The sequence below is a fragment of the Procambarus clarkii genome, chromosome 63 (genome assembly GCF_040958095.1).
Source record: "Procambarus clarkii isolate CNS0578487 chromosome 63, FALCON_Pclarkii_2.0, whole genome shotgun sequence".
NCBI classification, from domain to species: domain Eukaryota; kingdom Metazoa; phylum Arthropoda; class Malacostraca; order Decapoda; family Cambaridae; genus Procambarus; species Procambarus clarkii.
This window is the reverse complement of record NC_091212.1, coordinates 29,584,376-29,608,462: the sequence shown is the minus strand read 5'-3', so window position 1 is coordinate 29,608,462 and position 24,087 is coordinate 29,584,376. Positions and strand designations below refer to the sequence as shown.

The 24,087-nt window shown below is 48.7% G+C and overlaps 1 protein-coding gene across 1 annotated transcript in view; it reads left to right on the top strand.

Moving 5' to 3' along the window:
- The window catches only part of ema (C-type lectin domain containing ema), a 198,941-nt gene extending 180,008 nt beyond the window's left edge, over positions 1-18,933 (top strand). Inside the window, 1 exon segment of the mRNA XM_069308827.1 lies at positions 18,247-18,933. Within this exon segment, the coding sequence (XP_069164928.1) occupies positions 18,247-18,807 (561 nt within the window). The 3' untranslated portion in view covers positions 18,808-18,933.
- Positions 18,934-24,087: the final 5,154 nt, after the last annotated feature.

Here is a 24,087-nt window from a genome sequence, read left to right as displayed (position 1 = left end):
GCTGTAATAAGGAATGAAAGGGGAAGGAAGGGCAGGACACGAGTGGCTCTACTGATGAGAAAGGAATGGAGTTTCGAGGAGATGGTTATTCCGGGCTGCGGAGGGTTCGGAGACTTCATAACAGACACCATGACAATGGGAGGACCAAGAGTAGAAGTAGCAGTGATATATAACCCACCACTAAATGAAAGAACACCCAGGCAAGAGTATGACAGAAACAACATTGCAGTGAACACTATAATTGAGAGAGCAACCACTGCTGCCTGTAGAAATCGATCTCATCTGCTCATCATGGGGGACTTAGGTGAGTAAACAGGAGAGCAAAACTGTTTGAGGTGGCGACTAGAAATTTCTTAAGTCAGCATGTTAAGGATCCCACGAGAATGAGAGGCAACTATGAACCAGCAAGACTCAACCCAGTATTCACTCTGAACGATTCAGACATGAGGGAAATCTGTCTCGAAGACTCTGTGGGAATGAGTGATCACAGTATACTGATGTTTGAGTATCTGGTCGAAGAAAAGTTAATGTACTCAAGGAAGGGACCAGAAAGCAAAAGGCTGGCATTCCAGAAGGGAAACTTTGAGGAGATATGAAAATTCCTAACTGATGTTGCTTGTTGCTAGCTGAGAGGAAAGACAGCTCAAGACATGATGGACTACATCACACAGAAGTGTAAGGAGGCAGCAGACAAGTTCGTCCCAGTCCAAAAGGAAAAAAATGAAATGGAGACGAGAAACCAATGTTTTAATCAGAGATGTAAGCTAGCAAAGCAACTAAGTAAAAGGGTGTGAAGAAACTATAGAAACAGCAGAACACTAGAGAGCAGAGAAAGATACCAGAGCGCCAGGAATGAATACATCAGGGTGAGAAGAGAGGTAGAGAGGCAATATGAAAATGACATAACAAGCAAGGCAAAGACTCAACCCAAACTGCTGCATAGCCACATCAGGAGGAAAACAACTGTGAAGGAACAGGTAATGAAACTGAGGATAGGGGCAGAAAGATTCACTACAAACGACAAGGAAGTGTGCGAGGAACTCGATAAGAAATTCCAGGAGGTCTTCACCTCAGAGCAAGGAGAAATCCCAGAGATAAGAGAGGGAATATCAAACCAGACACCACTAGAAGAGTTTGTGATTACCAGTGGGGAGGTGAGGAAGCATCTGCTAGATTTGGATGTGACAAAGGCTATAGGCCTGGATGGAATCCCACCATGGATTCTAAAGGAAGGAGCAAAAGCTTTGTGCCTGCCACTCTCCATAGTGTACAACAAATCACAGGAAATGGGTGATCTGCCATTGTAGTCCCAATATACAAGAAGGGTGATAGGCAGGAGGCACTGAACTACAGGTCAGTGTCCCTAACTTGCATTCCATGCAAGATGATGGAGAAGATTGTGCGAGAAAAGCTAGTAGAACATCTGAAGCGAAAGAACTTTGAAACATAACATCAGCATGGGTTCAGAGATGGCAAATCATGCCTAACAGGTTTAATTGAGTTCTATGATCAGGCAACAAAAATTAGGCAAGTGAGAGGGGCTGGACAGACTGCATATTTCTGGACTGCCAGAAAGCCTTTGACACATAAGAGAATAGTGCACAAGCTGGAGATGCAGGCAGGAGTGAGAGGGAAGGTACTTCAATGGATAAGGGACTACCTAAGTAACAGAAGACGGCGAGTCACGGTGAAGGGTGAGGTCTCGGAGTGACGACACATCACCTGTGGAGTACCACAGGAATCAGTCCTTGGACTTGTACTAATTCTGATATATATAAATGATCTCCCAAAGGGAATAGACTCGTTCCTCTCAATGTTTGCTGATGATGCAAAAATTATGAGGAGGATAAAGACAGAGGAAGATAGTACGAGGCTACAAGATGACCTACACAAACTGAAGGAATGGTCTAACAAATGGCTACTAAACTTCAACCCAAGTAAATGTAAAGTAATTAAACTAGGCAGAGGAATTAGGAGGCCAGACACTGAATACCTGAATGGGAGATGAAGTCGTTCATGAAATGGACAGATAGAAAGATCTAGTTGATATTACACCAAACCTGTCTCCTGAAGCCCACATCAAAAGAACATCATCGGCGGCATATGCGAGGCTAGCTAACGTCAGTACTGCCTTCATAAACCTGTGTAAGGAATCTTTCAGAACCTTGTATGCCCATATGTAAGACCATCATATCCTGGAGTATGAGGGCCCCAGCATGGAGTCCGTACCTTGTCTAGCACAAGACAAAGCTGGAAAAGTTCAGAGGTATGCCAATATGTCCTTGAATGTCAAAGTCAGGTATGTCAAAGTCTTTGAACTAAGAGGCATGAGTTACGAGGAAAGGCTGCATGAACTGCATCTCATGTCGTTGGAAGAGGGAAGAGCTCGGGGAGACATAATCATACATACGTCACATACAAAATTCTCGGTATATCTTCTTGAGGTTATCTTGAAATGATTTCGGGGCTTAGCGTCCTCGACCAGGCCTCCTTTTTGTTACACACCCCAGGAAGCAGCCCGTAGCAGCTGTCAAACTCCCAGGTACCTATTTACTGCTAGTTAATTAACAGGGGCATCAGGGTGAAAGAACTCTGCCCATTTGTTTCCACCTCCACCAGGGGATGGAACCCAGAACCTCAGGACTACGAATCCCAAGGGCTGTCCACTCAGCTGTCAGGCCCCCTAATTGGCATGGTAATTAACAGGGTAGGGAAGGATGGATTATTTAACATGGGTGGTACATGCACAGGAGTAAGCTGAGTACCCAAATGAGCCACAAAGACATTAGAAAGAACACAAGAACACTTAGTCACACTGTAGGCACATTGCATTCTGTGAACTATTTCAGATGTTTATAAAGGTAATAAATACTAATAATACCATACTGTATTAGCTGATAAGAAGAGGTGGTGTGCAGTTGGTGTGATAAGCAAGAGGCAACCCATTATCATAGAAATGAAGCTAGGAATAGCTACTCTGAGAAAGGCGAGATGCTTACACAAATCTTGCATCCTTGGGCATGGGAGAAAATGGCAACAAGAGTAAAAACTCTATAGGTGGGTTCTGGTGGTGGATATTCATCGTGTGACAGGTTAAGCTTTAGATTTTACTAGGTAAACTTCACCCACAGTACGGGGGGGGGGGGGGGGGAATAAGGGCATGAATGGTATTGTTATGCAGACGAGGAGTCACGGTAACATGGTTGAAATGTTGACCAAACCACACACTAGAAAGTGAAGGGATGACGACGTTTCGGTTCGTCCTAGACCATTCTCGAGTAGATTGAGAATCAATCAAGTCTGTGAAGTCTCAATCAATTGAGAATCGAACCTCAATTGACTTGAGAATGGTCCAGGATGGACCAAAACGTCATCGTCCCTTCACTTTCTAGTGTGTAGTTTGGTCAAATTGGTATTGTTAATTTCACTCAGAATAAGTTTTGGTGGTTCCAGTGTATTATCAAGGGCTAGACTGATTGTAGCAATCTTCACGTACAGTACAGTTAACACTGAAGATGACCCACCAAACTCTGCCAACCATGCATCACCGAGTTGACAGCGCTCTGGACTCGTAATTGTAGGATCCGGTTTGATCCCCGGTGATGGCAGAAACAAAATTGGCAGAGTTTCTTTTACCGTAATGCTCCTGTTACCTAGCAGTAAATAGGTACCTGGGAGTTTGACAGCTGTTCTGGGCTGCTTCTTGGAAAGGAGGGGGGGGAATTAGTAGTTAGTAACAGTTGATTGATTGACAATTGAGAGGCGGACCAAAAGAGCAGAGCTCGACTCCCACAAGCACAACTAGGTGAATACATGTTACTACCTCTTTCTTTACCATTTAGACCTCTTGGTTGTTCCAAAAACATAGACAAGAACAACTGTTATTCAAGGAAAATAAAACTATATATTATTTCTGAGGGGGAGCCCTTTCGGCTCCCCGGAGCTTATCCAGGCTGATGTACTAATGTCAGACTTTGGTATCAGTCATGTGTATGGAGTTCTGTGGGCCTACTGAGGACCACGAGCCAGAACCTGGCCCCCTCAGAGAGGCATGGGGAGCAATGGCCTATAGAAACCCCCGTGTGGTTGGAAGCATTCTATGTCTGCTATCGATTGGGTCAGGCACCCAGAAAGGTAAGCGTCCCAAAACAAACTCCTATTCTGGTGAAAATTGCTACCAAAAGCCGAACAAGTGGATAGAACTCCCCAAAAAAGAAATGAGCATGATGCCACACGTCACTGCGCCGCCTTCTGCACAGCTCCCCCCTCCCCGGGAGGGGGAAAGGGGAGCCCCAGACGCCCGCGCCGGCTATCAACCCTTCAGTTCTAAGGCTGATGCTAACGGCTGAGGTCGTGTGCTCTGGCTCCAGTAGTTGTTTCAGCACTGTACTTAATGTGGGGTGACTGTCTTCTAGGTGGTGCGTGAGCTGGGAGTGATTCTCTAGTACTCGGGCTGCATACGCCTAGGGTTTCATTCCCTAGGTACCCTGTAAGTACTGCCCTTGGGGGCCACCTTCCACAAGTTCCTTGGGTTCTGCCTCTGCTAGGCCGTTTACTGCTTGGTTTTCGGCCACCCTTTGTGTGCTGGGGTGTTCTGTCTCCCTTCTTCACCTTAGGGTAGGGGCAGTTTGCACTGGTAGGGGCACAGTGTACTGCGCAGCTTGTTTTCACCAATCATAGCGGCCGGTTCTGTTCTGCCTGGGTTTGCTGTCCTCTTGTGGGTTTTTCTTTTTATTTTTGTTTGTCTGCCTGGTGGGGGCATCTGCCTTGGTTCTTGCCCCCTGTGTACTGAGTACTCTTCCTTCTTCCAGTGGTTCTCCCTGCTAGGTCCCCGTGAGTGTACACGTCCCGGGGGTTCAGTTCTTAGAAAGTTGTTTGGTAGACTTGGGCGCCGGTTTGCAGTACCCTGCCTGGGCTTCCCTGAGCGTGAGTTCTGTCTTAAAAACCTGGAAATTCCCACAGGGACGTGCGAATCTGATGGATGTGACCCCTGAGTCCCCCCACCCCCTCGCTTTGTGTGAGTTCGAGGGGTTTACTTACCTACCTTACCTTACCTACCTACCTACCTTACCTATCTCAAGGTAGGTAAGGTAGGTTGTTATGTCCCTTTGTCTCAGGGTGACTCACTGTTTTTGCCTCCATCTGCTGCCTGTGGGGTCGATGGCACCTTCGACCTGGAGCCCTGCGAGTTTGTTTCTTGTTTGTGGCTCGATTACCCAGTCTTCCTTACCTTCCACAAGTTCCTTGGGTTCTGCCCCTGCTAGGCCATTTACTGCTTGGTTTGCAGCTGCCATTTGTGTGCTTGGGTGTTCTGTCTCTCTTGTTTGCCTTAGGGTTAGGGGCAGTTTGCACTGGTGGAGTGCAGGGTACTGCACAGCTTGTTTTCACCAATCATGGCGGCCGGCTCTGTTCCGTTTGGGTACGCTGTCCTCTTGCGGGGTTTTCTTTTTCTTTTTGTTTGTCTGCCTGGTGGGGGGGGGGTCTGCCTTTGTTCTTGCCCCTGTGTACCGAGAGAGAGAGAGAAGATTAAGCCACCCAAAAGGTGGCTTGGGCATGAATAGTCCATAAGTGGTGGCCCTTTTGAGCCATTTCAAGTATCAATAGATGATACTGGAGATCTGTGGAGGTGCGACTGCACCCTGCGTGACGGGAGATGTCTCCCGTGCCTGTGTACCGAGTATTCTTCCTTCTTCCGGTGGTTCCCAGTGCTAGGTCCCTGTGAGTGTACACGTCCTGGTGGTTCAGTTCTTAAAAGGTTGTTTGGTAGACTTGGGCACCGATTAGCAGTACCCTGCCTAGGGAGCCGGTCGGCCGAGCGGACAGCACGCTGGACTTGTGATCCTGTGGTCCTGGGTTCGATCCCAGGCGCCGGTGAGAAACAATGGGCAGAGTTTCTTTCACCCTATGCCCCTGTTATCTAGCAGTAAAATAGGTACCTGGGTGTTAGTCAGCTGTCACAGGCTGCTTCCTGGGGGTGGAGGTCTGGTCGAGGACCGGGCCGCGGGGACACTAAAAAGCCTCGAAATCATCTCAAGATAACCATCTCAAGATAACCTGAGTGCGAGTCCTATTATAGTAAAAGCTCAGGACCCTGGGAAACCCCTGGGGGCGCACGGGTTCGATGGATGTGACCCCGGAGTCCTCCCCCCCCCCCCCCTCGCTTCCAGCGAGTTTGAGGGTTGCTCTGTCCCCTTGTCTCTGGGTTACTCTCTGTCTTTGCCTCCGTCTGCTGCCTGTGGTGTTGGTGACACCTTCGGCCCGGAGTCCTGCGAGTTTTGTTGCTTGTTTGTGACTCAGTTACCCAGTCTTATGCTGTACTATGCGGGTACAGGCAGCATGGGCATTGCATGTTGAGCTTCGATGGTGGCAACGCTCTCGGTTGTTTGCTTCCCAGAAGCCCCGAGGCTGCCCGGTTATGGTTGGTTTTGGGTCTTGGGGGGGGGGGGGGGTTGGTTGGTTATTTCGGTTCCTTCCACGCCCCTTGTCTTTCCCCTGTTGTGATCAAGTCTGGTCCCCTCTTCCTGCCTGCATCCGGATCCTTACCGCCTGTGGGTTCGGGGTTGGGGCGGGGCTTCGTTGGTTTTGAGACTCGGGGGATCTCGTGGAATTCCCCTTCCGGGGTAGTGACGGGGGCGTTCGAGCCTGTTCCTCCAGCCATGTTGTATGAGTCTGCCAGTGGGCTCCCTTTCTTAGTATTTTCATGGCTGCCCCGGTTTTTTCTTGAGGCCTGGGCTTTGGGGGGACGGCTCGGCCCCGGGGCCTGACGTGTGGGTTCCCGGGCTTGGAGGGAGGGGCTGACTTGGGGGGCCTAGGACCCTGTTGGATCCCGCAGTGGCTTTTCTACCCTCTAGGCGGGGCTTGCGGTTATGCGGAGTGGGTTTTCCTCCTCCCTCTCCATACGAATTCTTGGGTGTCGGCCCATCCCCGGGCTCGGTTCCTTGTCCCTTGTGTCAGTTGGTTCCGTCCTGTCGGTGGGTGCTCTTCTCCGTTATTTCCCCCATTTTCATGGGACGGGACTTCTCCTTCATGTTCCCCTTTTCTTGGGGTTCTGCATGACTTTTGGTCTCGGGTGCGACTGTGCCTTTGTGCCAACTTGACTTGTGCTTGCTTCTGTGTGTTCTCGAAGATTCAGGAAGGGTTTTCGCTTCTTCCCGTATTATTGGAACATCTGTCGTCTTTCGGTGTGGCTTCCCTCTGGTCCTTTCTTGTGCTTGTTGGTCCTCTTCCATGCTTATTCTGGGTTTTCGGTCCTGTTTTGTTCTATTGTTAATGTATCTTCTCTCTGTGCTCTGTGCCGTTGTCTCTCGTCTTTGCTCGTATCCCTCAGTTCAGGTGCTGGTCTAGTGGCGCACCTTGCGTTTTTTCCATTTAGTCTTGTGTTGGGACATGACTGACGATTTGTTTGCGTGCCTTTCGTTCCCGTTTACTGCCTGCCTTTGTTCCTCGGCTTCCTTTTATCCTACACATAGTGTGTTTTGTTTGTGCCTTTTGGCTCTCCTATTGCCAGGTTTTGATTTCTGATTCCTGGTATTTCCTGCTTGTTTGTGTTTTCAGAGTCTCTGTGTCCCTTCTCTAGTTTGTTGGGACCATTGTCTCCTGGCAAGCTCGCTGGCATTGGAAAGTTTTCTGTTCAGTAGACGTCCTATCTCCTCCTTTACTGGCTCGGGTTTCCGGCTCTGCTTGCTCGGTCACACCCAGGATCTTCCTGCGGCTCTGCCTCTTCCTCGGCTCGTTTGGTCCTTGGTGGGGCTGGTTCAGCTCTGCCTAGAGTCTCTCGTCTTCTGTTGGTGGTCAGGTGGCTTCGTTGATGGTGTTCCACTTGCGTGCTTTTTCTTTTTGGGGCAGTGTGGGTTTTTTTGGCGGTCCTTCCTTTTTCCTTCTGTCCTTTCTTAGGTGGCTGTGTTTTGTGGGCATGGTTCTTGTCCTTCTCTTGTGGAGGTGCGTGGCTGTCATTTTGCCACATACTGTACTGTCGCCTCGTATCGTGCAGCACTGGCGGAGCTGCTTCAGCTTGCGTTTGGTGTTCATGTTTCTTCTGCGCCATTTTCGCAAGCGGCCGCGTGTGTTGTTTCACCTCCAGCCTGCTCATGCGCTGCCTGAGCCGTCCTGGTCATTGGACAGAGTGCTCTCCTTTCTTTCTTCTCCTTGGTTTGTTGTGGCCCCTTCAGTTCCAGTTTTTCTCGGAGGCTCTTTCCTGTTGGCATCGGCCTCTGGGGGTTGGGTCGGGAAGCTTCATGCTCTCCTCCAGTGCAGGGGATTCTGTTCTTTCGGTCATGCCGATCGTTTTGTTCGTCTGCAGCCATCCCCTTTTTTTCTGGCGACGATCGAGACTGCTGCTTTCCGGAAGAGTCCTTGGGTTGTTGATGCTTGGTTGGTCAGCCTGGGGGTGCATCGTGCGTTGTGCTCGATTGCGGCCCTCTACCGTTCTTTGTGCGCCTTGACTTATGTGTCCACGGACGCGCTGTGGGTTGATCTGGTTTTCCTTCTTCCCTGTTTGCGAGTTCGGGTCTCCCGGGTCGTCCGCAGGGTTATTACATCTAGCCAGCCTGCGGTCTCTCCCCGTGACTTGACGTTCGCCAGTTCGCGGCTCTTGCTGCCAATTTTGGCAATGTGTCCAGGGTTGATGTGCGGACACGGGGATTTTGGCGGTTGAACAGGGTCCTGGATGCTCGTTACCTTGTAATCATTCCTTGGCCTAGTTGGGCCTGTGTCGCTTTGCGTCAGCGATTACAGCCAGTTGTCTCGACTTCGGGTTGAGGAATGTGCGGCGACCGCCTCCCAGGTAAGTCCCTCTACTTTCCTCTGCGGGTAATTAGGTCCGGGGAGCCAAAGGGGCTACCCCCCAGAAAACCAATGTTGAATGTAATGAAACACCATTTTCTGGGTAAGACCTAGAGGCTCCCCGGCATCCCTCAGGTCGGCATTTTTTTGTGTGTGTGTTTTAACATCTAGCTTCAGACCTGGGGTGTGGATAGCCGGCGTGGGGGGTCTGGTGCTCCCCGTTCCTCCTCCCGGGGAGATGGGAGCTGCGCAGACAGCGCTGACGTGTGACATCATACTTGTTTGCTCGTTTCTGTTTGAGGAGTTCTATCCACTAGTTCGGCATTTGGTAGCAATTTTCACCAGAATAGGGGTTAGTTTTGGGAAGCTTACCTTTCTGGGTGCCTGACCTGGTTGATGGCAGACATAGAATGCTTCCAACCACACGAGGGTTTCTATAGGCCATTGCTCCCCTTGCCTCTCTGAGGGGGCCAGGTTCTGACTCGTGTCCCCGGTAGGCCCATAGAACTCCATACACATGACTGATGCTAAATTTGAAATTAGCATATCAGCCTGGATAAGCTCTGGGGAGCCTCCGGGTCTCACCCAGAAAATGGCGTTTCATTACATTCAACGCTGGTGTTTAAGGCAAAGAATGAGACTGCTGCTTTCCGGAGGGGTCCTTCAGTTGTTGATGCTTGGTTGGTTAGGGCATGTAGGACGCACTACACATCCTGGGGAACTACTCAGGATGTGTAGTGCGGACACATCCTGGGTAGTTCTCATCTATTACTCAGCGACGCATGCGCCATTCTACCCTGCTGGAGTTGGTGGCACTGCACCTGTGGGTTGCGGTGTCGCTGCTTTTCACTTCACATCTCGCATATTGGCTTGTGGTGCTTGCTTCCTCGTTGGCCTCTGCCTGGGCCATGGCTCTTAGGTTTTTGTCACCATTTTGTCCTTGCTGTTTGTGGAGTCTGTGGTTCGGCCTTTTGGCAAGTGGCAGCTTCTCATTGTCTTCCGTTATCAGCCTTGTTGGTCCTTTAGGAGTCCCAGGGGGAAATGGTTCCTCCCGGGCGGGGCATGTCTGCTCGCCCGGGTTGGTTCTTTCCGGCTCGCAGGGTTTGGGTTCCTGGTTCCCCTGGTGGATGTTCCTTCTGGTTCCTTGCCAGCCTTGGTTTCGGTCGCTGCTTTCTTGGCGTCCGAACCCAGGGATTTTCCCACGGCTCCGCCTCTTTCAAATGATCGGTCTGGTCTGTACCAGGGTCAGTTCAGTTTTCTCCTCGGGTCATCAAGTCTGGTAATTTTGACCCGAGTCTCTCACCATCTGTTTGATGATCAGGTGGCTTCGGTGATAGTCCCACCTGCGTGCTTCGTCTTGGTGGTGGTATGTGGTTTTGCTGGCGGTCCTTTCTTTTCTTTATATCTCTTTGTAGGTATCCTGTGCTTTTTGTTGACATGGTCTTGTCCTTCTCTCATGGAGGTTTGGGACCGTCGTCTTGACACATACTGTCGCCTTGTCTCATGCGGCGCTGGCGGAGCCACTACGACTTTCTTTTGGGTTTGGTGTTCCTTCTGCATCGTTTCGCGAGCTGTCTCAGGTGTTGTTCGCCTTTAGCCTGCTCATGAGCTGCCTGAGCCATCCTGGTCTTAGACAGGGTGCTCTCTTTCATTCCCTTCAGTTTGTTGCGGCCCCTTTGGTTCCGGTTTGTGTCTCCTTGGTGTCTGCTCTTTTGGTTTCTGGTGATTGGTTTGTTCATTGCAGCCGTCTCTCCTTTTCTGGTGAGGTTGGGACGACTGTTTTCCAGAGGGGTTCCTGGGGTTTGTTGCTGCTTGTTTGGTTTGCTGGGGGTGCTTCTTCTTGTGTCTGGGTGTGGCTCTCAGTCTTTACCTGCGTGCTGCAGCCACTGTGATCCTGGACACGCTTTGGGCTGACCCGGGTTCCCTTCGTCCCTGTTCCAGGGTTCGGGTCTCCCGGGTCGTTTGGTGTTGCCAGTTATCTTGCTTTCAGGTTTGGGTGTGTGGTTTCCACCTTCCGGGTTTGTCTCTTTTTTTTGTCCTTGTCTTTGAGTAGTTAGTTCTGGACAGCCGATGGGGCTGCCCCCAGAAAACCAGGGTTGAATGTAATGAAACACTGTTTTCTGGGTGAGACCCCAGAGACTCCCCAGCAACCCTCCCTCCCTCTGGTGGGTGGTTTTTCGCGTGTTTTTGATGTCCAACCTCAGAACTTAGGTTTTGGATAGCTACCGCGGGGAGTCTAGTGCCCTCCCCTTCCCCCTCCCAGTTAGGGAGGAGCTGCACAGACGGCGGCGTGGTGATGTCATGCTCGTTTGCTCGTTTTTGTTTGGGGAGTTCTGTCCACTAGTTTGGCTTTTAGTCGCAATTTCTTAACCAGAATAGGGGTTTGTTTTAGGATGCTTACCTTTCTGGGTGCCTGACCTGGTCGATGGCAGACATAGAATGCTTCCAACCACATGGGGGTTTCTATAGGCCATTGCTCCTTGTGCCTCTCTGAGGGGGCCAGGTTCTGGCTTGTGGTCTCTGGTAGGCCTATGAACTCCTTTCATACTGACTGATACCAAAGTCTAATATTAGCAATATCAGCCTGGATAGCTCTGAGGAGCCTCCAGAGTCCCACCCAAACAACCAGTGTTGAATGTAATGAAACGCCATTTTCTGGGCGAGACCTGGAGGCTCCCCGGAGCTATAACAGGCTGATGTGTATATATTAGACCGTGGCAACAGTCGATCGAAGGAGTTCTAAGCCTACTGGGGACCAGAGCCAGAATCTGGCCCCCTCAAGAGAGGCATGAGGAGCAATGGCCTAAAGACACCCCTGTGTAATTGGAAGCAGTCTTTGTCTGCCATCTACCAGGTCAGGCACCCAGAAAGGTAGGAATTCCAAAACATCTTCTGCTGGCCAAAAAAAGTGCAAACCAAAACCTGAAAAAGCAAGTGGAACTCCCTAATCAAAAACCGGGAAACAAATATGACGTCACCACAACCACCGCACATCCGTCTGCGCAACCCTCTTCCCCCTCCCTGGTAGGGAAATAGGAGGGTCCCAGACTTCTACGCCGGCAACTCTCCCCAGTTCAGAGGCCGAGTATCAAAAACGTGAAAAAACGCAGACCGGAGGGAGGGAGGGATGCCGGGGAGCCTCCGGGTGTAATCCAGAAAATGGCGTTTCATTACATTCAACGCTGGTTTTCTGTGGAGAGCCCCTTCGGCTCCTCGGAGCTACCTAACCAAAGATAAAGAAAAAGGGACTCACCGGGAGGCGGTCATCACTTGCTCCTCATCTCAAAGTCGAGACAACTGGTCGCAACATGCGACCTAAGACTTGACCCGCCCGAGAAGAACATTAAAGAGGTAACGTGCAGCTAGAACCCTGATCAATCTCCAAAAGCCCTATGCCCGAAAATAGGTCAAGACATATTACCAAAGCTGTACCCGAATACCGAACTTACGAAAGGCATGGGCACGGGAATAGACCGCAGGCTGGCAGGATGAATAATCTTGCAGACAACCTAGGAGAAGGGAAACAGGGTCAACCCAAAACGCGTCCTCTGCCACAGAGGTTATGGCGCCCAAATAACAGCGAAGAGCCACAGACACAAAACATGATGCACCACCGGCCGAACCAACCAAGCATCAACAACTTAAGGACCCCTTGGAAAACAGCAGACTCATTCTTTGCCAGAAAGAAGGCTGCAAACAAACAAAACGACCACCAGGACTGAAAGGGCAGAAACCCCTGCTCCGGAGGAGAGTATGAAGCTCCCCGACCCAACCCCCAGAGACCAAAGTCAACAAGAAAAGAGCCTTAGAAAAACAGTCCTGATCCAAGGGGGGGGGGGGCCACCAAAAAGCGAGAAGAAAGAAAAGAGAGCACCCAGTCCGACGACCAGGACGGCTCAGGCGGCGCATGAGCAGGCCGGAGGTGAAACAACGCCCAAGAAAGCTTGCGGAACGGACATCCACCCCGAATGCAAGCTGCACTGGCTCTACCAGCGCCGCACGATACGAGGCGACAGAATTTGGCATAAGATGACGGTCCTGAAACGACTGAGGGAGAAAAGACAAAACAACCCGACTAGACAACCTACGAAGAGACAAAAATGCCGAAAGGGCCGCCAGGAAACTTCATTCTGCCGTCTAGACAAAACTCACAGGTAGGACACCATCAACGAAGCCACCGGATCACCATACAAGTGGTGATACACCCGCCTCAAAAAGACCAGACACGAAGAGTGAAGGAGAAAAATGAACCAGCCACGTACCGAAGCAGACTGATCTGCTGAAAGAGGCGGAGCCATGGGAAGACCCTCGAGTTCGGACAGTGAGCAAAAAGCGTCTGAAACCAAGGCTGGCCCGGCCACCAAGGAGCCAACAGGACTACTCTCTCCTGGTAAGTCTCGAACCGAGCCAGTATCCGAAGCAACAGCCAGACTGGAGGGAAGAGGTACAGGTAACTCCACCTCGACCATTCCAGCCGAAAGGCATCGACCCCGACCGCCTTGCAGTCTGGGAAGGGTGCCACATAAACTGGAAGATGCCTTGACCACCCTGATGCGAAGAGCTCCATCTCTGGGCGCCCGTACGTCCGGCAGAACCAACTGAACAAGTCAGCATCGACCATCCATTCCATGGAAAGGGGAATGATCCGAGACAGGCCATCTGCCAGGACATTTGACACCCCATGAACCTGAACCACCAGCAGAACCAAACCCCGAGAACTCAGCAGACGAGTCACCCAAAGCGAGTCACCAGCCCCAAAGAACCAAGGACCGCATCGAACCCCCGCGGTTCAGGCAATGAACCACTGGGAAGCAGTCCGAATGGAGCCGGATCGTTGCTCCTCGAGTGACCCGAATCCTCTGAAGCAAATACCACACAGCCGCAGACTCGTGCGCCGTGCTGTGAGCTCGACGGAAGGATGGACCCCACCGACCCAGGCCAGCCTGGTGAGTACTTGTCACAAAACCCCAGCCGAGAGACGAGGCATTCATGAACACATCAAGCAAGGGCTCAGGGAGGAGGCACGGCACAGAACCCCGAAAAACCCGCAGAGGAAGCCGGCGACGCAGCAGCCGACGCAAGGCTCCCGGGATCCGAACCCATCGTTCGCAAGAGAGGCAGAAGGGACAACCCCAAAGAAACCAGAACATCCGCCGAAGCCAGATCCGACCCCGAAGAAACCAGAACATCTGCCGAAGCCAGATCCGACCCGATGGGTAGATCAGCACGTCGAAGTTTAGGTTCCAGCACAGCCGCTCGAACAACCAACGTGTGACCCAGGTGCCCTCCAAAAACAGCCAGGGGTGGAACTGCAGCCGCAACAGCGTCACAGGACGGCGAGAGAAGCAAGCAGTCCAAGAGAGTGACACAAGACCCAGCCAAGTCCGAACCTGAGACGGAACCAAATGGGACTTCCTCCAGTTCATCAAGAACCCAAACCCGGAGAGCTGGGAAAGAACCATATCCCTGGCGAGCTGGGAAAGAACCATATCCCTGGCGAGCAGACATCACGGACTGGCTGGGAGCCCACACCAGCCAATCGTTGAGGTAAGCCAGAACCTGAACCCCTAACAGACGTAAACACGTCACCACGACCCGGGAAAGGTGTGTCAATACTCGAGATGCCAGATTCAAGCTGAATGGAAGGCAACGAAAGCAGTAAGCTTGTTGCCCCATGACAAAACAGAGCCAGTCCCTGAACCCCGGGTGAATTGAGACGTGCCAATACGCGTCCCGGAGGTCTAGAGATACCATCCAGGCACCCGCCGCCAAAAGCAGCCGGACCCGAGACAGAGGGGCCATCCGAATGGAGGAGCAAAAGACCCAGGGATTCAGACTAGACAAGTCCAATATGAATCGCAGATCTGCACAGTCCTGTTCCAGAACTGAAAACAGGCAGGGAAAACCCACCTGACTGTCATTGTCGTTTCGACCACACCCAAGCGAACCCACTCCTTAATGCCCTGACAGAACACAGAGAAGAGGCCTGCCCTGCCAGCCCACGATCCCCCTAAAGGAGGAAGAGCGACCCAATGCCACCGCAGGCCGAAGGAAACGACATGAAATGCCCTCAAATCGGGGGACCAGGCTAGAGCGAACAGCACAAGCCTCCCCTTCCCCCCCCATATCGCCCCATCAATTGGGCAACCCACGAAAGGGCCGACGACCCCTACGAGAGCCCAACTGACGCTGAGAGCGATCACTGCACCGACCAAACGCTGACAGCTCCAGAGGTGGTGTCATCCCCAAATCTGGCACTACTGGCTTACGATGACTGAAGGAACCCACGCAACCTGGCACGACCCTTCTGGGCAGGACCTCCATGCCCCCCTCCCCCCTGGAGAACCGACAAGTCCAACAAAGGCCATCAACTAGACGAAGACGCCTGCAGAAAATGCACCACCGCAGACTCTGCAAACAGCAACGGACAAAAACGGGATGAAAATCTAAGAGCCAGGGGCCCAAGACAATTCCAAAATTTGGACGAGCACCGCCTGTCAGCATGCGAGGCGAGAAGCAAATAGACACCACCTCCCTCAGAAACAGCACATACAACTTCACCAAAGCAGCCGGCACCCGAGCTGCCGAAGCAAGCCCACCGGACCCATGCCCGGAACCCAGCTCCTCCACACCCAGCACGAGCCAGTCCGAAGACAGCTCCAGCAGGAAAAAGAAGCGCAAAACCGAAGCCAAGTGCCCATGGACGCATAATCCTTGGCCACCAGGGATGCCGAAAGGAAGGGAACCTGCACGTGAAGCTGCACCTGGCCGACATCATAAGGAAGGACGGGAGCGAACAAGTCACGCCTTGAGGTGCTCCAACTCGCCCCCCAGGAAAACATGAACGGCCATAGGCAACTCAAGCCGTTCAAGTGCAAAGTCCGACAGGACGAATGCCGAGCCCCCCGCGAAGAAAAAGCAGTCTGCCAGCCAGGAAGACTCCGGCACCTTGTAATGCACCCAATAAGGAAAAAAGGAGCCAAGCTCAAAATGAAGAAGGCTTCAATATCAAGACTTAATCCGGGTCTCGCAGGAGGTAAGCCGCAAGGGGCCTCCCACACTCTCCTCGGTGGGATGCGGGAAGTCAAAAACCTCCAGGAGGGAGGAACCGAAGAACCCAAGGGAACTGGAAACCAAACCCGGGGAGGAGTCAAACTCATAACATAATTGTACAGGGAGGGGGATAGGAAAACCCCTCCCCCCTGTAACAAGAAGCCCTGCACCAAGGGTACCAAACACCCAAGCAGCGACCAGTGGGGCCCAGGCCCCCCTTCCCCAAGTCAACTCCTCCCCAGCCCCGGAATCCTCCACATCAGGACCCGGGGCTGAGCCGTCCTTCAAACCCCTCTGCCTTTGGAGAAAAAGCAGAGTCCACCAGAAAAGCAGGGATAAAGGGGGCCCGGTGGCGTGGCCGAAAAGCTCCGGCAGGAGGACCAGGCTCGAATACCTCCGCTACCAATCCGGGAGGGGCAATCCCCGTAGCTGTCAGTCTAACTACCAGTATAATTCAACCGGGCAGCTGCGGGGCATCCAGAAGGGCAACTAATCTCACACATTGCTGCAACTTGAACCACGGATGTAATGCTAAAGCTCCTGCACCCAAATATCAGTCTCGGTGGACTGGGTGAGTTGGAGTACAAGCAAAGAACACCACTTGCAGGACTCCGGGTCATAGGTGTCACTGACCCTAACAGGCAGCAAAGCGAGTGTCACCCTGAGATAAGGGGACAGAGCAACCTTCCAACTCGCACATGGCAAGGTGGAACTCGGAGGTCTCCTACATTGGACCACTGAGCCCCAACGGGGGTTTTCCAGGGCCTTTTGGCTGACTGCTAAGGGAAGGCCAGACATGTACTACTAACCGGTTATCCCAGAGCTACCAGGCAAACAATCTAAAAGCTGAACTCCTGTGACGTGTGCAAGCACAAGAACCTAGTGGAGGGCCACCAAAAACCTACTAGTGGTCCTACCACCACACCTGGAAGACCCTCGCCAGGCAAAACAAAACAAAAACATAAGAAAAAAAACACAAAAGCACAACGTCTCCAGGTGAACAGAACCGGTCGCTATGCGTATATCAGACAACTGCACAGTACCTCACGCCCCAGCCAGCGTCGAAACTACCTCCTACCCAAGGAAAAACAGGAGTAAGAACCACTCCAGCTGAACCCCCAAGGGCGGGCAATCACCGAGCAGTGACAGAACCACATGGAGGTAGCTGCTCCTGAACGGCTCATGAAAGATAACCCTGAAGCCGCAAAGGTAGTACTTACGGGGCACCTAGGGAAGGTAGACCTAGGAGCATGCAGCCCCACTACTCTTGTGTTACTCCTGGCTCACACACCATCAATACAGAGCAACAACACTGCACTGCAGCACCACTCAAAGAGTGGAGCCAGAGCGATGACCGTTCACCATCACAACAGCCTTTGAACTGAGGAGAGTTGCCGGCGTAGAGGTCTGGGACTCCCCCCCCCCCCCCTGTCCCCCTCCCAGGGAGAGGGGGATGCGTGGCAGTTGTGGTGACATCATGTTTGTTTCCTGGTTTTTGATTGGCGAGTTCTGTTTGCTTTTTCGACTTTCGGTTTGCAATTTTTTGGCTAGCAGTAGTTTTTGAAATTCCTACCTTTCTCAGTGCCTGACTTGGTAGATGACAGACAAAGACTGCTTCCAATTACACGGGAGTGTCTTTAGGCCATTGCTTCTTGTGCTTCTCTTGAGGAGGGGGCCAGGTTCTGGCTCTGGTCTGCAGTAGGCCTAGAACTCCTTCGATTGACTGTTGCCACGGTCTAATATATACATCAGCCCGGTATAGCTCCAGGCAGCCGAATGGGCTCTCCACAGAAAATGGCGTTTCATTACATTCAACGCTGTTTATTTTTTTGTTTTGTTTTTTCCAAATGAATTCTAGGATATAAGAAGCTTAAATGCCATTGCCAATCCAAAACAATACTTGGTCAGTTAATGCACAAATGGGAAAGGTGTACATAGGTTGTTGAGGTGAGCTGTGCCTTGAGCAGGATGAGCAAACAGAGATATCAAGGATAGGGGACATTTTATTTATTTATTTGGTATGGTAAATTGACTAGACATATAGCTGCCTCTAATAGTAGATCTGTTACTGTATATAATAAATGATGCAAATTTAACAGAATTGTATTGCAATACAGTATTTGTAAATTTGTACACATTTTAGATTATTCACTTCATGACACTTTAAGCAGTTGTTGCAAATGCTGCTAGTAATCTGAAATAAGTTAAATCTTGGGACCTTTGAAGTTACAGTATTACTCATTTTTAATTTGTTTAACTTTTATTTGGCAATGGTTATTTCAGTAAGAGAGACTTAATGAAATAGGTTAATGGAAAAAATCTGCAGTTAACAATGGCTATCTAACTTAGATGTAATAGTCTAATATTGTACTCACCATTACTGACAATAATGTATCTTGATCCATTGGGTAGGTGAATGTAGAGAGTACTAGCTCCCCTCAGAGCAGCAACAGCAGTAGCTGTTCTAGTACAGCAGCAGAAACCACTGCAGTAGAAAGAGGCATCTCTGGAAACCTTGAGTTACCTACAAGGCCTAGCAACACGAGTCCTGGAACAGACGAGGGAATGTGGCCTCGAGCATCGCTGGTAGGGACTCCCGAGTTGTCTCCAGGCCCTACGCATCTCCTACCGCCTCTTACGCATGTTCTTCCTCCACTGCTCCTGCCAGCTACTAGTGATTCTAGTGTCTTCCCTGTAGAAAATGATGGAAACAGTCTGCTAACAACTCCGCACACAAACGTTTCACCTCACTTAGTGGCTTGCCCACCTCAGATGGATGAGAAAGAAACTTCCTTTACAGCAAAACCTCCCCTTAGCAGAACTACTATTAGTTATGATGTTTTTGAGCCATACACAAATGGCAGTGTCACTCTTGATAGTTTAAAACAAGACAGTCCAAGAAATAGTGTTGGTTCGGCGGATTTTAGCCCCATACGGAGAAGTAGAATTAAAGGAAATGTGGAAACTGTGTAATATTTAAGTTATTTTCAGTGTACAGTACTTAATATAATAATTTTTAATATATTTTTCTGTTATGCCTTATCTGTTACTTTATCTTTTATAATAAGAATTATCAGAGGAAAACAAATAATGATTGACTGATTTTAATATAATTTTTCCCTATTTTAAAAAAATAGAAAAATATTTGTGTAAATTAAGTACTGTTGAAGCATAAAGTATAATTTATTGTTAGTAAAAAGACTTCACATTATGGAATAACTGCAAATGTCTCTAATGCACTTTCTTAGATTTGAAATACTGTACAATGTATTGAAAGTGTTGGAGATGGTCTTGAGAAGCTTCTACATGAGGATAATTGTCAAGGAAGCGGAGCTCCTCAAGTGAGCAAGGTGCTAAAGTTAGACGGTAGACTGGCATTAGTTTGCAAATAAGCTTTTATATAATAAATACAGTATTGTTTTGAAAAAGTAATTTTTTTGCATATTGTGTATACAACAATAGGTTCACCATTTTATGATCTGCCCATATGGCAATATTTTGACTGTACAGTAATATCACTTTCACAAGAAAGGTCGTGTAATTTGATTTGACAGTTCATCATTATAAAAAATACAGTATTACAATAAGATAGTTCAGAGAAGACAGACGTGATAACGACGTATATCAAGAGTTAGTAATTACAGAGTCGCATTATTACCTCAAACTTCAGTGGGTTTACTGTATATTAGCATAAACACTCAAATTAAATGGCGATTCATATTGGCTTTATTAGTTTAAGGTATATCTGCAGTGCAGCTTGTGGGGTCAAATATTTTGTGATATTTAGAGCTGTTACAATTGTACATCTATTGTTATTATGTGGGGGGTCTCTTCTTAAGAGAGCTGTAAATATGATTTTCTGTTGACTTTATAAGAAAGGCTCTATACAATATGATGCATACTAGTTTGGTTGTGTTATTTGGTGCCTCGTGATGGTGATATTGTTTACATTACCCCTCCCACCAACAATATCAATTAAACCTTAATCGTTACCCACTCTTAATTTGTCTAACACCTATGAGCAGGCTTTTTTTTTTAAGCATTATTGTTTTATGTTTATATCAGACAAAACTTAATGTTTGAAAGTCAGTATTTTCATACATTTATCAAACTTCAACAACAACCATTGTTTGTTTGTTTTTATCAATTAAATCGATTACTGCAGTGCTGTTAAAACTTCTTAAGCCATACCTACGTTCAATGACAAACTTCTCTAAATAGATATTTCGTGACTTTTACGGTTACTGCTTTACCATTATGGCTAATTGTAAATTTAAATGGTACTGGCTGTTTTGTTTAGTTTGCTTATATTTATATTGTATATATGTAGGTAATAGTAATATTTTAATATTGTGAGCTATTTATTTGTATAATTAATTTTTTACTGGTGGAAGTGATACGTGTGAAAATCTAATACCTTGAGACTGTTGAATATTGCGTAACATGCCATGCTAGCCATCCTGGCTTATTGTGTTGTGTTGGTAATTACTGACACGTGAGTGGGGGATACTGCGGCTGCTTTGGTTGAGTGCTTAGTGTGTAGTGTGTACGTATGCATGCATGTGTACGTGAAGGTTGCAATATATATACAGTACGTGGATATGTATACAGTACTGTTTGTGTGTGATTTGGATATGTGGGTGAATATATAATGGTATGATGATTAGTGTGTGCGTATAAAAGTGTTGTTACCTAATTTCCAAAATACTGAATTTTTGTAAAAATGCCCTATAATATGCAAGCTCCTCACTTAAATCTGTAGTGATCTAGGTTTTGTCCCTTATAATTAATCAGCATGCTAAATTAAATTAAATTTACTCAACTGCTTTAAAGTGCACCAGCAGATCAAAATATGTCAATTGAAACCACACCTATTTTTGGATTCATCCTCCGTGTTAGACAATGAGAACATAATTCTTTGCTATTACAGTATTGTCTTAAAGTCTGAATTCTGATTGTGTCACATCAGTACAAGTCATAAAGGCTTTTGGCCACACGTTCAATTTGATTTTTACAAGCAGGTGGAAACACAATGTGGAAAGTCATCTTTCTTATTGCTATTGGAATATTCATTGTTTTTATGCCAAATTCCATAAACTCCTGCTTCTGATCATGCAGTTTATATTTGTCTCCAGGAGCCGATGCTTGGCGCTCATCCTGGTCACGTCTATGGTTATTCCTTTCTCTCTTCCCCTCCAGCTTTTGCTGGGGACCATAACTTTACTGCTCTCTTTGAACCATCACGATATGTCCTTTGTCCCCCTACTTTTTCAGTCACACATTCGGTGTTCTGCAGCCCATATCTTTGTGAGTAAATGGTATACAGTCTGTTCCATTTATCTTTCCCTTCCCGCAAATGTCCTGCTTTCTCTTCCTGATCTTAACACTTTGGCTTACCCCGCGCGCCACCCCTCAACTGTGCGATATGGGTCCAAGGGTGTCACGGGAGCGCGCGTAAATTCTGAAAAGTGTATACTCTCTTCAACTTTGTCACCTTAATTCTCGTCCTACGAGATTAAATTTGGTATCATTGTGTTCGCAATAGAATTCTCTACAGCACTAAATGCATATAAACTCCAAAAGCCCGGCTAATTACCCGCAGCAAACAGAGAAAGTGCTAACGAGTTACCCAGGAGCGCGCAAACGCGATAAAATGTTTTCACTATTTTCAGTCTGGTCACCTCAATTTTCGTCCTAGGTCTTTCATTTTGGTCTCAATGGGTTCGCAATAGAATTATCTAGAGGAACATTAGCATATAAAATAAAAAACCTGGTCACGCTCCAACTGCCGACGAGTTGAAGACGGGCCGCGCGTTAGCCGCGAGTGAGCGCTCAGATGCCTTCCAGCTACACTCCCAATTCCCGCCCTTTTCAAGCCTTTCTTTCACAATTTTCTTCCTGGAAGGGCTTTGTTCATGATCACTATCCATCGTGGAGTAAGTGTAGATAGTTTCTAAAGCCGCAGTAAGAAATATAGCCACGGAAAATAGCCGAAATGTTCACACGTTTGAGATGCGAAGGGAGGCGACATTGGTCACAACAGTGGAGCGAAAACAATAGGCCGACGGCGTGTGCCAAGCTGCCTGAGGGCCACGAGAGTGCAACAAAGAAAAAGGAAAGACATCGGCGCGCATTTTAAAACCAGTCCCCAAAAAATCGGATGAAAACCTGATTTTTGGCGATTATTTAAAGTGGATGACGCAATGCTGCGTCATCCCCGGCATTACCAACAGTAAACGGATGACGCAATGCTGCGTCATGCCCGGGCGAAAGTGTTAAATAAATACCTGTTGGACTCCTTACCTAAGCCTGTGCTCCTTTTAGGTGATTTCAACTGTCAGCATACCCTCTTGGGAAATGTTTTGACAAACACCCAGGGCCACCCCCTAGAACCATTTGTCTTCTCAATTCTGGTGAACCCATTTTTGTTGACTCACACTCACACCCTTTTCTATCTTGATCTTTCTTTCTACTCATCTTTTCTTTATTTGGATTACACCTGGTGGGTTCTTGATGACCTCCATAACAGTGACCATTTCCCCATCCTTGTCACCTTCTCTCTTCACCCTCCCCTTTCCTTCCCTAGAAGGCAGTTTGCCAAGGCTGACTGTAACCTCTTCACCTTATGTGCTACTCTTTGCGACACCTGATTTGCCTCTCCCTCGAACTCTCCTTTTTCATGACGGTTTTTGATGCTGCCCTCTGCTCTGTTCCTTGCTCTTCCTCCTGGGAAGTATGTTCCCTGGAGGAATGCAGACTGTGCCTGGGCTGTCCTCTGTAAGTGTGCTGCCTGGAAGAAACACAATTGCCGACGGACATCAGAGTTCTTTATTTTGTTTCGGAAGGCAAGTGCAGTGGCTGCAGGGTCATCCGTACGTTTAAGTGTGAGTGGAAGATCTTTCATTTCCATCATTACTACTAACATTCCTCTGCCTCTGATCTGGAAGAAAATCCTCAAGTTAGCGGGTATGTTTGTTCCAGATGTCTTGCAAGTCTTTCCCCTCTTGGTTCTCTTGTGACAGATCTGGTGTCGGTCGCAATCGAACAGGGTTCTCACTTTTTGACTGGTAGCTCCGGTTCTCATCTTCCTCCTCCTTTCCTCACTTGTAAGCCCCTTCTTGAATCTTGTCCTTTAGATTTTTGCATTCATCTTCCCTATAATGATCCTTTCTCTCAGAACTCCAGTCTGCCCTGGCCCTCTGTGGTTTTACAGCAGTGAGCTCAGATGACGTTCATTGAGATACTTTGCCATCTCCCTCCATGCACATTTCAATATTTACTGAATGTTTATAACCATGTCTGGGATTCATCACTCCCTGAGGACTGGCTTAAGGCGATTGTTCTTCCTATTCGGAAACCTGGTTCTCTAGGGTCATGCCTTAAAGCTGCCCCCTATTGCCTTCACACGTTGCATCTGCAAACGCTCTGAGCATATGGTCAATGTCCTCCTGATGTGGTTCTTGGAATGTTGTCGCCACCTTTCCCCTTCTCAATTTGGCTTTCGCAAGTGTCGCAGCACGACTGATGTCCTTGTGAATTTGGAGATCTATATTTGTACTGCCTTTGCTGCGAAGACCTCAGTGGTGGTTGTCCTTTTTGACCTGGAGAAGGCATATGACACCACCTGGAGATAACATATTCTGTCCCAACTCTATTCTTTTGGCCTTCGTGGTAATCTTCCTCCAGAGCTCCCCCCTCTGGTCCCTTTAGAGTGAGGCTTGGTACCACACTCTCTCTCCGCCTGCTTTTGGCAATACGAGGGTGTACCCCAAGGTAGTGTTCCGAGCACTACTATTTTCCTGGTTGCCCACAATGGTCTTCTTTCCTCTTTTCTCTCTGATATTTTCTCTGCTTTTTATGTTGATGATCTTAACCTCCGCTGTCGCGGTAATGACTCCTTTCCTCCAACAGCGGCTTCAATTTGCAATTGATGCTGTGTTGCCCTGGGCCACCAATCAGGCTTCAAGTTCTCTACAGCTAAAGACTTGTGCTATGACCTTTACTTGGAAGCAGGTCATTCTTGAACCCCCCTTCCCCCTTTGTCGCTTTACGGTAATCCTCTTTTGTATAAGGATTTTGCTAAACTTCTGGGGTTAATCTTTGACACTCTCTTGTCTTCATCACCCCATATCTCTTGTCTCTGAGTTGAATGCTCTAAGACCCTTAACTTAAGATCTTGTCCCATACTTCCTGGGGGAGCTGAAAGGCGCACGTCCCTCTTTACATTCCTCTCTTGTGCTGTCTAAACTCGAT